Source organism: Xyrauchen texanus, chromosome 28 (assembly GCF_025860055.1).
Source record: "Xyrauchen texanus isolate HMW12.3.18 chromosome 28, RBS_HiC_50CHRs, whole genome shotgun sequence".
Classification (NCBI taxonomy): Eukaryota; Metazoa; Chordata; class Actinopteri; order Cypriniformes; family Catostomidae; genus Xyrauchen; species Xyrauchen texanus.
In genome coordinates this window covers 14,880,232-14,895,464 of record NC_068303.1, presented here as the reverse complement: position 1 = coordinate 14,895,464, position 15,233 = coordinate 14,880,232, and the positions used below count along the sequence as shown (strand labels likewise).

The 15,233-nt window shown below is 46.0% G+C and overlaps 1 protein-coding gene across 2 annotated transcripts in view; it reads right to left on the bottom strand.

Annotated features, from left to right (window-relative positions):
• LOC127622128 (androglobin-like) overlaps positions 1–15,233 on the bottom strand; it is a 61,040-nt gene that overhangs the window by 22,343 nt on the left and 23,464 nt on the right. For both annotated transcript variants that reach the window (XM_052096071.1, XM_052096072.1), the window contains exons 9-12: positions 11,682–11,776; positions 10,557–10,731; positions 10,367–10,454; positions 9,679–9,820 (exon numbers count right to left, since the gene is read on the bottom strand). In XM_052096071.1, coding sequence (XP_051952031.1) covers positions 9,679–9,820; positions 10,367–10,454; positions 10,557–10,731; positions 11,682–11,776 — 500 coding nt within the window. The remainder of the gene's footprint in view (positions 1–9,678; positions 9,821–10,366; positions 10,455–10,556; positions 10,732–11,681; positions 11,777–15,233) is intronic.

Here is a 15,233-nt window from a genome sequence, read left to right as displayed (position 1 = left end):
CTGGCTTGTGACAGGATTAGGAGACACGGCTTTGATTAGCATGTCACTATTTACCCGCTAATTGAGACACCTCTTGTAACACTATTTAAATGTTCTTTTTTTTTTTGGATGGTTAGACTATACCCTTTAAGTAACCCAGTGTGGTTCCATGGAAACAATCCATCTTAAGGCCTTAGAAACTTCTCAAATGCACTTTTTTTCCATAATTGAACCTAACCTTGTGTCACTTATAAAGCCTTTTAAAGCCTGAGGAGTTGTCCAACTGTGCAATTTAAATGTGGAGGACAATTAGGGGTTCTATCTATGCCACATCGAATGACAGCGCCAGTGATTCAGAGATAGTCTGTGACTCACAGATCTGAGGTTAGGAGATGGGGGAGAGAGGAATAGAGGAACAGAGGGCAGAAGAGTGAGTGGGATGGGCAGAAGAGCAGAGAAGAGAAGAGAAGACGAGATGAGACTGTAAAAGAGATCAGTAGAGACTAGAAAAGAAGAGACAAGAAAAGACAAGACAAGATAAGACCAGATGAGACAAGAAGAGCAAAGACAAGAAAAGATGAGATGAGAACAGACGAGAAGAGAAAAGATGAGCAGAGATGAGAAAAGACAACACAAGATGATATCAGACTAGATGAGAAGAGTCAAGAAAAGACAAGACAAGACGAGAAGACACGAGACCAGATGAGTAGAGAATAGAAAAGACTAGACGAGAAGAGAAGAGACAAAAAGACAAGATGAGAAGAGACTAGACTAGAGATGAGTAGAGACTAGACAAGACGAGATGAGAAAATACAAGACAAGATGAGACCACACAAGATGAAAAGAAACAAGAGGGGCAGAAATGAGAAGACAAGATGAGATGAGATGAGAATAGAAAGGATGGATTTTTCAAGAAAAAACAAGAATAAAAAAACAGACCAGATGAAAAGAGACAAGAGACCAGACCAGATGAGAAGAGATCAGAAAAGATGAGACAAGATGAGACAAGTCTAGACAAAAAAAGATGAGTAGAGACTAGAAGAGAAGAGAAGAGATGAGACTAGAAGAGACTAAATGAGTAGAGACAAGAAAAGACAAGATGAGACCAGACGAGAAGAGATTAAATAGACAAGAAAAGATCGAATCCAGACCTGACAAAAGACGAGACGAAAAGAGAAGATAAAAGACCAGACAAAAAAAGATGAGTAGAGACTAGACTACACTAGACCATACCAGTTGAGAAGAGTCAAGATGAGAAGAGTCAAGATGAGAAGAAACAGAATGAGTAGAGACAAGAACAAAACAGATGAGACCAGACAAGTAGAGATTAAACAGACGAGACATGATGAAAAGAGAAGAGACAAGAAAAGACCAGACAAGATAAGACCAGACGAGAAGAGAAGAGATCTAAAAAGATGAGAAGAGAAGAATAGAGAAGAGAAGAACCAGACAAGATGAAAAGAGAAGAGAAAAAAAACAACAAAAAAGAAGAGTAGACACTAGACGAGACGAGACATGGAGACAGAATGAGTAGAGACAAGAAAAGACGAGGTGAGACCAAATGAGAAGAGATAAAAAGATGAGAAGAGAAGAGGTCTCCAGCAGTACAAAGTGCTATTTGTTAATGTGGTGGCAGTAAACACCTCCGAGTGCATTCCAAACAGTTGTGTGTGCTTTTATTCATGCCGAATTCAACTTATAACATTATCACTAACTTGGTCTAAACCAGCCTTTCTCAAAGTGGGTGCCGCGGCACACTGGGGTACCCCCTGACTGTGTCAGGGGTGCCGCCAAAAAATTACGTAGGCTAAAAAAAAAATTAAAAAAAAATACAAATAAATCTGACATTTCATATATAAATATATTTGAATTTACATAAATACATTCTTCTTCTTTTTAAACATATGAACGTATTAATAAAATTGTAAATTCATTTTAGATAAATATATATATAAAATTAACCATAAAAATCCGTCTCACAAGACCGAAGCAAGACACACACACAACTTGACGCAAGTGACGCAACCCATAGCAACGCGTTATAGCAACAACACCTCAGACTGACAGAAACGTAAAAATAAACGGGAATTTAGGCCACTTTTAGTATCTCTGGTGCATTTTTTAACATGCATCTTTTTCTTATCGTATTGTATATATATTTTTTTTCATGTCTGCCCCTTTTGTTTTATTTTAACTGCATCCTGCACTTCATTTTAGTTCTCCTGGTCTGGATTTGTTGTTGGGTTCTTGTATTGGGCGGTCCACCTCTTACGGTTTTATGGCATTTGTGTCTCTGATTAATTATTTTGTGAATTACTTTGCAAACCTGTGTTTTTAAAGGTGCTATAAAGTTGTTATTATTATTGTTATTGTTATTTACAGTTCGTATTATGCTCTGTTCATTACTGTTCTGTCTAAATAAACAGGACATTTGCATTTACATTTGAGTTATGCAGTGTTTTTAAATTATATTTTACACTGGGGTGCCTTGAGATTTTATGCACTTTTGAAAGGTGCCCTGACTGAAAAAAGTTTGAGAAAGGCTGGTCTAAACCACATTAAGTGCCATCACTACCTATGTCTCATGATCTGTTAGCCACTGGATTTAAGGCTAAATCTTTTTTTTAGTGGCACCAATCATGTTACATCACACATTCACACACACACACCACAAACTATACATAAGCTCAGTCAGTATTTGTCTCTGTCCAATCTGCTCTGAACCCCCAGTGAGATATCCACCCCGATGACTGACAGGCTAATTGTGCTGCTTTTTATATCATTCCGAGGACATGACCTGTCCTTTTATATAACCAGGAAAGCGTGTTTCACCATTCTCTCTCCATCTCTCATGATTAGGGAAACAAGTCGAGTGACACTGGAGCTGAAAAGAGAGAGGCGTTTGAGAAAGTCATAGCCTCTCTCGGCCTCCTGGACATCAGCCGCCTAACAGCCAGAGAGCAGAACATTTTGATGCACACTCCTCTTACAGATAATATAAACTGAATCACACTATCACACAGCAGAATAGGCTACTGTGCATCAACATTACAAAAGACTTGACATAAACGCTAAGCCCCACTATTTTTCATTTACGCATTTGGAAGATACTTTATTTTAAAATGATTTCATTACATTCAAGGTATATCTTCTATCAGCTTGTATGTTCCCTTGGAATCTGACCTTGGAGTTGCTAGTACCCTACCAGTTGAGCAAATTCCTACCCTGCTTTCACACAACTGCTTTTGATTCTTCAGGCAAATGCATATTTCATAATGCCAATGTGCTTTTTTACAGCTACAACGAAGATGCATGAAACCAAAAAATATATATCAAAAGGATTTCGGTCATGCCGTGTAAAACAGTGATGTTGTTTATAAATGCCAGCTACACGTTTTAATATAGACCCTTTGTTGAGTCATATGGAACTAGGGAGTGGAATGAGCCCCTCCCTTTGAATAGTGGTTTCAAGTTTTTGGCTAAAGTTGGATTAGAGTTAGATGATCTCAGAAAAAACAACAAGTTTGATTGCAAAAGGTGATTATTCATGCCTGCCCATGCAGTATATTGTATCATTCCAAATAATTACAAACTTAATGAAAAATCCTCTGTTCTGTGTATGTTGAGCAGATGTTTTGTAAATTGTATCTATTGGGCAATTTTGCAAATTATTTTACATTTATAATCTCAGTTACAGTTTATTTAGTTACAGTTATAAACATATTTATAACGATCAGTTCCCCTTCTGTCACTCTCTCCACGTTGTGTCGGAGAAGCGACACTAGGGGTCTCTCTTGAGCGCCGATATTCACCTCTGACATATTGAAAAGGGCCAATGAGAGTTGGCAGTCAGTATTTGCATACCCCGCCCCCGCATACGGGTATTTAAGCGGGGCAAATACGGAAGTTTAGTCCGAAAATTTCTTCGGAGCCGATGGTCTGTTTGCAGTCTGCTGCGAGAATACAGAAGCCTGAACGTTCCCGTTTCTCTGACGATCTGCCTGCTGTTGGATTTGACGGCGCACAACAGCGGCTTTTCTCCTACTTTGCACGGCGTGCATTGTTGCCCCTGAGCGCTTCGACAGCGCAGACACACACACACACACACACACTGTGTATTAAAAGAGTAAATTTCCCTAAAAGAGCAAATTTCTCTAAAAGAGCAAACACAGCGGCATTGAACGTCCTTTTCAGGACGCGTCTTTTCAAGATGCCCTTCCGCCCCTGTGTCGTTCCTGGATGCGGTAGAAGCCCCTCTGCTTCAGACGGCCACAGGCGCTGTCTCGTGTGTTTGAGCCACGATCACACCGAGGCGGCGTTTGTGGATGGTTCATGTTCTCACTGCGAAAACATGACCATGACCACGTTGTGGTCACGGCTTGCTTTCAACAGAAACTGGGTAGCCCCCCACGAACCTCCCGTTCCCCGACACGCTCGCTGGTCCCCGTCCAAGCTCGCGGCGATAGCGGCTCACCTCACGGCCTGGCCGTCTATCCTCCAGAGTCCGAAACAGATGAGCTCGCTGCATCGGAGAGTGCGGTGTCTGATGCCGAGGACTCCCCTGGACTGCCGGCTTTGGGCCAGCAGGCCCAGGCTGAGGCCGACGCTCAGATGTCCGACATGCTTTCCCGGGCCGCCGTGAGCATGGGGTTGGATTGGAACCCTCCGTCCTCCCCACAGCCTTCGCGGTTGGATGATTGGTTCCTGGGGGCAGCGCGCCGTTCGCGGCCTCGCATCCCCCCGGTCCCGTTTTTCCCGGAGGTGCATGATGAGCTGACGTCTACGTGGAGAGCCCCGCTCTCCGCTCGTCTAGGTGCCACCCGCTCCACTCTCTCCACCCTCGACGGTGGAGAGCGCCACGGATACGGTGCGATTCCCCAGGTCGATAGGGCAGTTGCGTACCATCTATGCCCCGGTAGCCCTACCTCCTGGCGTGGTCGCCCCGTACTCCCATCCAAGCCCTGTAGGACAACATCCTCGCTCAATGCGAGGGCCTACAGTGCGGCTGGACGCGCTGACTCCGCCCTGCATGCGATGGCCCTCCTGCAAGTCCACCAGGCCAAAGCTCTCAGAAACATGCACGGGGGTGGACCTGATCCTGATGTGCTGCAGGAACTGCGCTCAGCGACCGACCTCGCCCTGAGAGCGACGAAGGCCACAGCGCAGGCACTCGGACAGACGATGGCCACCCTAGTGGTCCAAGAACGCCATCTTTAGCTCAATCTGGTCGAGATGCGTGAGGCTGATAAGAACCGCTTCCTGGACGCACCTGTCTCCCAGATTGGCCTTTTCGGCGACACCGTCGAGGACTTCGCCCAACAGTTCTCCGCGGTGAAGAAGTAGATGGAGGCCATCAGTCACATCATGCCCCGCAGCAGACCTGCCGCTACGGGCCCCGCCCCGTCTGCCCGCCGAGGGCGTCCCCCTGCGAAGAAACCAGCTCCTGCTCCGCCTCAACCCGGGCCCAGCTCTCAGCCCCAGCGTCGAGCACCCCGCAGGCGGCGCACGCCCCCTGTCTCACGAACCCCCTCTAGGACCCGGAAGGCTCCCAAGCGTTCCTGAGACAGCCGACCCAGAGCCGAAGACGTTAGCTCCGGGGGTAGTAAGACTGCTCTGTCCACGGTGGAGGGCCGGGAGGAGAATCCTTTGTTTTTTCATTTGCCACACCCCCTGACGGGGGCTGTGGTACCCACATTCTCAATAAAAGAGCTATTTCCTTTACCTCTGGGTCACCTGGCCCGCAAATGCCGTTCTCACGGCAATCTGCTTTCAGATTACGACTGTCCCGGTGCACCGGACGTGGCGATCCCGGCTTCCGCCTGTCTACGACTGTCCCCTGGCCGGCCGGTTCAGACGAGTCCAGAGGACGCCAGCATCGGACCTCCTCCTCAGTCACGAACCCGCCCCCTGCCGGGTGCGCGGAGCAAGGTAAGTGCTTTGAGTCTATTCTCAGCACCTCAGCCTCAGGCCGCAACGAAGCCGCCCGACGCTGCATTACCTGTTCCGCCCCGCTGTGAGGCCCCGCCGGTACGTCCAAAATACTCGTCCCTTTGGTGCCCCTAGCGCAGAGCTGGGAAGCGTGGTTTCACCGGACCATTCGACTCGGTTACGCAATTCAGTTTGCCCGGCTCCCGCCCCCCTTCAGGGGCGTCCGCTTTTCCGCAGTACACGGCAAGCATGCCAGTTCCCTGTGCACGGAAATCACGACCCTCTTAGCCAAGGGCGTGGTGGAGCCCGTCCCTCCAACCGAAATGAGGAAGGGTTTCTACAGCCCTTACTTCATTGTACCCAAGAAAGGCGGCGGCTTACGACCAATCCTGGACCTGCGAGTTTTCAATCGGGCCTTGTTAAAACTCCCGTTCAAAATGCTCACACAGAGAAATATTCTGGCTGGTGTTCAGCATCTAGATTGGTTCGCAGCGGTAGACCTAAAGGACGCGTACTTCCACGTCTCAATTCTGCCACGACACAATTATGCCTTCTTACGGTTCGCGTTCGATGGCCAGGCGTTTCAGTACAAAGTCCTCCCCTTCGGCCTGTCTCTGTCCCCTCGCGTCTTCACGAAGGTCGCAGGGGCGGCCCTTGCCCCGTTACGAGTAGCCGGCATCCGCATTCTCAACTACCTCGACGACTGGCTCATTCTAGCACACTCTCGAGAGTTACTATGCACACACAGAAACCAGGTGCTCCGGCACCTCAGCCGTTTGGGGCTTCAGGTCAACTGGGAAAAGAGCAAGCTCACTCCAATTCAGAGCATCTCTTTTCTCAGGTTGGAGTTAGACTCAGTCTCAATGACAGCACGTCTCACGAGCGAGCGTGCTCAGTTGGTGCTGGACTGCCTCGCTTCCTTCAAGCCAGGCACAGTGGTCCCTCTAAAACTTTTCCAGAGGCTCCTGAGGCATATGGCGTCCTCCGTGGCGGTTGCGCCGCTGGGGTTGATGCATATGAGACCACTCCAGCACTGGCTCCAGACTCGAGTCCCGAGACAAGCATGGCACCACGGCACGCATCGGGTAAGGATCACCCCGCCTGCCTCAAAACACTCCGACCCTGGACAGACCTCTGCTTTTTACGGGCAGGAGTGCCCCTGCAGCAGGTGTCCCGACACGTTCTGGTCACAACCGACGCCTCCCGGTCCGGGTGGGGTGCCGTGTGCAGCGGGCACACAGCAGCGGGCCGTTGGAAAAGGGCCCCGCTGCGTTGGCACATCAATTGCCTGGAGTTGCTGACCGTCCTTCTTGCTCTCAGGAAGTTCCTCCCGTTAGTTCGGGACAAACATGTCCTCGTGAGATCGGACAGCACCACGGTGGTGGCGTACATAAATCGCCAAGGCGGCGTGCGCTCCCGCCACATGTCACAACTCGCCCGCAGTCTCCTCCTATGGAGCTAGCAGCGACTCAAGTCGCTGCGTGCCACTCACATCCCCGGCAAGCTCAACGTCGTAGCGGAAGCGCTATCACGACAACGCCTGCCCGGCGGGGAGTGGAGGCTTCATCCCCAGTCGGTCCAGCTGATTTGGGAACGGTTTGGCAAGGATCAGGTAGACCTGTTTGCCTCCCAGGAAACCTCCCACTGCCCGCTCTGGTACGCCCTAACAGAGGCTCCCCTCGGGACAGACGTGCTGGCACACAGCTGGCCCTCGGGGCTGCGCAAGTACGCATTTCCCCCAGTGAGCCTTCTTGCACCGGTGCTGTGCAAGGTCAGGGAGAACGAGGAGCAAGTCACGTTAGTGGCCCCCTACTGGCCCACTCGGACTTGGTTCCCAGAACTCAGACTTCTCGTGACAGCTCCTCCCTGGCGAATTCCGCTGAGAAAGGACCTCCTCTCTCAGGGACGGGGCACGCTCTGGCACCCGCGCCCAGACCTCTGGAACCTCCACGTCTGGTCCCTGGACGGGATGCGGAAGAGCTAGCCGGCTTACCGGCGACCGTTGTGAATACAATCAACCAAGCCAGAGCCCCCTCTACCAGGCACCTTTACGCCCTAAAGTGGCGCTTATTCACAGATTGGTGTTCTTCCCGAACTGAAGACCCGCAGAGATGCGCGATCAACTCAGTGCTCCTGTTCCTACAGGAGAGGCTGGACAGGAGGCTGTCCCCGTCCACCCTCAAGGTGTATGTTGCCGCCATTGCCGCCCACCAGGATCCTGTAGACGGCAAGTCTTTGGGTAAGCACAACCTGATCCTCAGGTTCCTGAGAGGCGCCCGGAGGTTGAATCCCTCCCGGCCAGGCCTAGTTCCCTCCTGGGATCTCTCGGTAGTCTTGGCAGGACTCCAGAGACCTCCCTTCGCCCCCTGGGTTGTCGACGCCATCACACTGGCTTATCAAACCCAGGCCGTGCCCCTACCCTTGCGGGTCTGAGCTCACTCAACAAGGGGTGTTGCGTCCTCGTGGGCACTGGCCAAGGGCACCTCCCTAGCAGACATCTGTAGAGCAGCGGGTTGGGCAGACACCCAACACCTTCGCAAGGTTTTACAACCTCCGCGTTGAGTCGGTTGCGTCTCGTGTTTTGTCAGGTCCGAGCCCGTAGAACTCGGTAACACGTAGACCGACCGGCCGGGTGGATCGCTTGCGCCCAGCGCCCTTTTCCTGACGTCAAGGTAAAGTAGTGCGCCTTCTTCCCAGGGCACCCCACTCCGAGTCGGGACCCTGGTCGATTCCTCCCCAGCCCTCCGGGTCCGCGGTTCAGCGGAGGAACTCGCCGACCCAAGCCACTGCGGGTACCCTGATGGCTACCCTGTACTGGTATAGGTGCTCCACAGGTAAGGCCTCCTGCTCGGATTCCCCCTGTGTGTAAATTCCACGGTTCTGTCCCCTTATGAGCAGACTCCCGTGTCTCCCTTAGGCAGTTACAGCTGCCCCGGTCGCCATGCTGTAGCAACTCCCCCCTTTCGAGGCTGGATCTACCACCGCACCATACTTTCCACACGAGCCCTAAGACGGCTGTGTGACGTGTCTACCACTTTCCTCCCCAAGAAAAAGGGCAGGTGTGGTCTCCGCAGGGTCTGGGTAAGACCCCCTTCCCTATATGCGTGTAAGGGCCCCGGACGTGATTGCTCTATGCGAGAAACATAGAGAGAAAAGCGGCCCAGCCAGGCTGGCCGTTCCCATGTTGGCAAACATCGCCTTGTTCCCCTCCCAGGGTAACTAGAAGGATTCCGATGTTCGTATGGGGCATTGGGGAAGGGTACGTGCAGCCAGGTACAGACGATGCGCGGCACTGGATGAAATCCCTGCCCGCCTCTGTATCGGCGGTTCACGTACACGGTTCAGCGCATGGCAAGATTGGAATGGGTCCCCTAGTGTCGCTTCTCCGACACAACGTGGAGAGAGCGACAGAAGGGGAACGTTTGGTTACGTATGTAACCTCCGTTCCCGAGGGAGGAACGACACGCTGTGTCTTTCCTCCGCCATGTCGCTGAACCGAGCCACTGTTGTGGCCGGACCATTTCGGCTCCTCAGAAAAATCCTGACTAAACTTCCGTATTTGCCCCGCTTAAATACCCGTGATCGCGGGGCGGGTATGCAAATACTGACTGCCAACTCTCATTGGCCCTTTTCAATAGGTCAGAGGTGAATATCGGCGCTCAAGAGAGACCCCTAGTGTCGCTTCTCCGACACAACGTGTCGTTCCCTCCCTCGGGGAACGGAGGTTACATACGTAACCAAACGTTTTTTATCTCTTTCCTTCTGGCATACCTGACTGGTTTCTGTGGCATCCAGTGTATTGAGGCTGTTCTGGATAATATCATTTTGAGTGTGGTCATCTTCGCCATCGTCCATTTCAGAGAAGGAGGTCAGATTAGAGTTATACCCAGTCCTCCTTACAACACCCTGCTCCCTAAAAACACCCAAATGCAGTATTTAAGGACACACTTAGCTCCAATAACCACTGTGATGATCTATCCCTAAAAAAACGTGAAAGAAAACAACTAATATCACACGAATATCATGCACTCTTAACAGTCTAAAAGTACCTAAGTATGACTAAATACTGGCTTGTCTGTCTAACTCTCCTACACCCATTTACTGCTTTTAGTGCCTGCTGTGCTAATGTACTCACTCAAGCAGCTAAAAAAAAAAGTATGTGAAAATAAAACAAAGCTCATATTCTAACACTAAACAGTCAAGAAATGTGTTGGATAGCAGGCAAAGCCATTGGCAAGTTATAATATGACAGATCACAAAAACATTTGCATTAGGTGCATGCTTGCCTATTGATAGATCTGAGATATTCTGTTGCATTGTGTTATATTGATTGATTGACATGTAAAAGGAAAGTACTCTCTAATTACCACCAGGCATATAAAGAAATGCACACAAATACAGTACACATGCACTCCCATGCACACACACACGCACACACACACGCACACACACAGCTTACATGTCATGTGCAGCCATAGTCATGAGTTTGAAGTTGATAAAGGGACTGGAAACTTCAATGAACTGCTCTGGCTTCTGAATGGGAGTTTCTGAAGAGTAAAAACATTTATTTGAACCAACCAGAGACAATCATCATAATATTTACATCAGCATTTAAAACATGTATACACAGCAAAACACATATGGCCTACCCTTGGGTTCATCTGTGATGTTAGTTTGCTTGCGCGGGCGTACCAGCTTCCAGTTAGGAACTGGCGGCGGTTTTGGAGGGGCCACCAGGGGACAATCTCGAGTACGGTTGAGCAACACAGGGTGACTATACAGCTGAGAGAGACCAACCTGCCTCAAACTCTCAGAAGAATCAGCCTGGAAAATCCACCACCCACCACGATAATAGATCACAGAACAGAGATTTAATAATGGATTAGACAGCCAGCGCTAATCTAAATGAAGCCAAATATTGCTCAAGTGTGTGATAGAAGGAGGGAGAGTACTATTTGGGGCAGGTTTTCACATGAATGAGCTTTAGTTACTGTAAGTACGCTTGGTGGAGGCATAATATCAAACTAGATGGGTGGATATAAGATTAATAAATGAAATGAGCAAGAATCCATACTGCTATGTGTGGTATATCACATGTGACCCCATTCTTTTTCCTTCTGCTGTGAGACACTAGCTTGTTAGAGATATTTTTTTGACAGTATGGTCACTTATATGAAGTAATTATATAGTGAGTATTATTTAAGAAATATTTTAGATTCTCCACAAATATGTGACATTGACAGTAACTCCTTTGCACAAAAGGTCAGATTTCTTTGCTTCCATTTAGGCACAGATGCATGCTGTCATTAAAGCAAAAGGGGGACATATTAAATACCAAGACATTCTTAACACAAAAGAAAACATTGGCAGTAGGTTTAGTCTTTTTTACCATTCACTTTCATTGTATGGACAAAACATTTAATGAAAGTGAATGGTGACAGAGACTAAGCATACTGCCTAACATCTCCTTTTGTGTTCCAAGGAAGAAAGAAATTCATACTGGTTCAGAACAACATGAGGATGGCAGAATTTCTTTTTGACAATCCCTTTAATTATTTAATTCTACTTTTCACCCATATTATTATGTTGATAATATAATTTGTAATGATTTGTTTTTTTAATAAAGTTTCACAAGTTTACTTAGACATTTCAATGGCACTGTGTCTTCTTATGAAAAGTAGTGTTGTATATTGTGTGGTATAACATACTTTAATGCATCTAATATGATATGGTAAACAGTACAGAGAACTGAAACATAAAAATATGAAGAGTACCATCTTAGTAAGCACAGAGGTCCTTTTCTCCAGCAGGTGCAATGGCTGGTAACTGGCACAAACTACCATCAGAGGAGTAGGAGTAAGACCAGTAGCTAAATCAGAAAGAAGAAAGAGAAAGTGAGAGTATATGTATGAAGATGAATAGATGAAAGATGTGTTGTTACTACTTTATATGTATGAAGATTTTTGCAAACCCTCAAAATCAAACTTTTTTTTCCATTGTCAGGCTTCCATCTCTTTAATACTTAAAGCCCAATGAAATTAATGGATTTCAGCTTCTTTAGAATAAGAGGAGAAGAGAGTGAGTAGATAGATCAAGGAGTGAGTTTCAAAGACAAAGGCAATTACAGCGGAGAGGGAACTGTAATCTGTCAAGCCCTATTTTTCTCATTCAAATACTTTAGCACTTCCAGTGTAGAGGAAGTGTGTTATCAGTGTTTGATCTATCTCCCAAGGCCATCTCTTATCTCTTATCGGGCCATCAGTGCCCTGCCCATTACACAATCAAGCTGTGGGCCAAAATAAAAAGAGAGAGGGAGAGAGGGGCCACAGTCAGTTGGTGTGGGAAATTATAAAATAAACCCTCATGTTGATCTGTGGAGATCAACAATTTTATGTTTGGGGTCCCAGAGGCCCAAATGAAGTATGTGTCAATAAAATAACCTTTTAAAACCCAGTTTAATACAGCAGGCAGATAATATTGTACCTTCATACCTATCTTTTATCACATAGTAGACATGCACTTTTGGATGGATGGATGGATGGATGGATGGAGCAATCCAGATGGAGAACAGCAACCCTTTTAAGTCACAATAACTTGAAGTAGTTAAGGAATGTAGTTAAGTTCGGGCCTTTGCCTCATGTCATAAAAGACAATGTAGAACAATGCAATAAAAATATAATTCACAGGGTTCTCACTTTTTTGACCAATGAATTTCCATGACTTTCCATTACTCAGTTGTTTGTGATTTCTTGAATTTGTAAAAGTCATTTGGATTCAGACTGATTCGCTAATCATTCATTTAGATCGATTTGTTAACTATTTCGACCAATTAACTGAAATATACCAACTCAAAAGGATTCATTCAAAACTCGAACATCAATATGGCTGGCAAGCAAGCTGTAATCAACACAAGCTCAAACAGAGAGCAATATTTAGCTGATGAAATTGTGGAGGCAGGGGTGCGATCGAGCGCCAATCTGTGGAGAGTGAAGTCTGGGAAAGCTGAGTGGTTAAGTATTTACACCTGTGCTAACACCTGTTTGTATTCCCATTGAGCTGTGACACGGAAATAAAGGGGAGGAGACAGCAGCAGACAAGATAGAGAGAGAGAGAGAGAGAGAGAGAGATAGATAGAGAGAGAGAATGCGCCAAGCTTTAAGCTGTGTGTGTGATTTGGGATGTGTTCTGCTGAAAAGAGAGGATTTTTTGTTAAATAAAGACTGACTTATTGGAACGAAGTACTCCATCTCCAGCTTCCTCATTCCCTGGAATTAAAGGATTTGCTACAGTAATATTTTAGAGCAGAGCAAAACTAGAAAAGTATATTTTCACTCTGGAAATATCCATGACTTTTACGATTTTGTTTATTTCAATAACCTTTCCAGACTTGAATTTTCTTTATTTTTTAAATACCAGGACATTTGCAGGTTTTACATGACAGTGTGAACCCTGAATACAATAAACTAAATCAAAATAAACAATTGTCAGGAGTGTATCTCTGCAGAGTGTACACCAGTCAGAGAATCTTAGCCTGTGAAAATTCATTGCATTTATTTATGCTTTTTATCTTGGCTCTCTGAGACCCTAAACATGAAACATTTCTAATGTAAAATTTTTATGGCGGTCGGTTGAAGTCTGCTATCAAGTTGAAATGTTATTTATAATCAGTTCTCATAAGATTACCAAAGTCATGAATTTTATCTTTCAAGCTGTTTAAATTTCCTTGAGACCCCAAAGAGAACAAGAGGGTTAATGTAACCATTTGCTCCTCAACTTCAGAAACACAATACATTATAAATGCCTGAATACTATATATAGAATGAACGGTGATCATGTGTGTGTGTGTTTCAATAAGAGAGAAACCGCTTTAGGCAATGAAGATCTAGGTCGTGGCACCAAAATGATATATGTCAAAGCATGTTATAATTTTCAACCCATTAATTAGTATCAAGAACCCAGAGGAACCAAGGAACCATACATGTATGCTGACAATTAAACATCCTTATCCTTGCATATTTCAGGCATTATATGCACAGTGACAGAATTGACAGTGGTTGCCAGAGGCTAAGCCAGATAATTCAATTCAGATCACTACCTGAGTGAAAAACAATGGCACTCTGTTTACAGTCTAACACCCGACACACACAAATGCTGCACACTCCTTTCAGTGCAAACACAAATATGGTTATGCACACACAATCACATTTATACATTCACTCACTCACACTTACTATCAAAGGAGAGAAAGGGGGCCAGTTGTTTTATTTATTCATGCTGATGATACACATCTGGCACTGAATGCTGTGGCACTGACTCCATAATACATGAACCTGCTGAAGAAGCGATGCATGAAGATCGGAGAGGGTGCTAGCTGAAGACAAGTGGCCAGCAAGTCAAGTCAAGACTGATTCGTCTGTGTCATTTTACCCATAATGCTCGGCTAAAGAGAGCACCATCTCAACATTACGGGGGCACTGAGAGCTCAATGCCAGGTAAGCTAGGTATTATGTGTTTTCAGAGAGAATATAGAGTGTTTCCGTATGAGGATGAAATATTCATATCTCAACTGTGTTTTTTTAGAGTGAATAATGTATGGTGAAGAGAGAGGAGAAAAGAACTACACTTTATATCAAAATATATTCACACGCAAAACACGCGGAGATAGCTAACTCACTTTCAGTTGGATGGATAGCTGTACTGGATTAAATAACTTTTTGTCTTTGTCACCAACTTTACTTTTCCTCTTAGCAGACTTTGATAAAGAAAAATAGAGAATTTTACAGTGTAGTTTGCCGATTGGCTTCAACAGATGAAAATATACCTTCTGGTGCTACTCAGTCAGAGACCTGGCCTCAAGCAGATTGAGATGCTTTGATGTGACCTCAAGAAAGCGATTTATACCAGACATCCCAAAATTATTCCTATACTGAAACTGTTTTTTTGCAGCTAATGGACATCCAAACAGTTATTAATGTAAACCAAATGGTTCACACACATAGTATGTCCAATACCACCATGAAAATGTATCATTGTTTATATGTTACTTAAGCAGACTGTGTTAAAATATAGGCCAACTTCATGACCAATTTATGCAAAAATCCAGGTTAGTCCAAGAGTTCACGTAAATTTTCCCTCTGCAACTGTAACAATCTTACGCACTTTCTTTATCCTCCTGAGCCCGAGCTTGACTGCTGTCTGCATTTTCCATTTCCTTTTTTGATTTGTAACTAGTAGTATGTCATCAGGACCAAGCTGTGCAATTTTTTTTTTATTTGTAAATAAATTGTTTATTATGTTTCCAGAAGTGTTGGCTATTCATGTTTTTG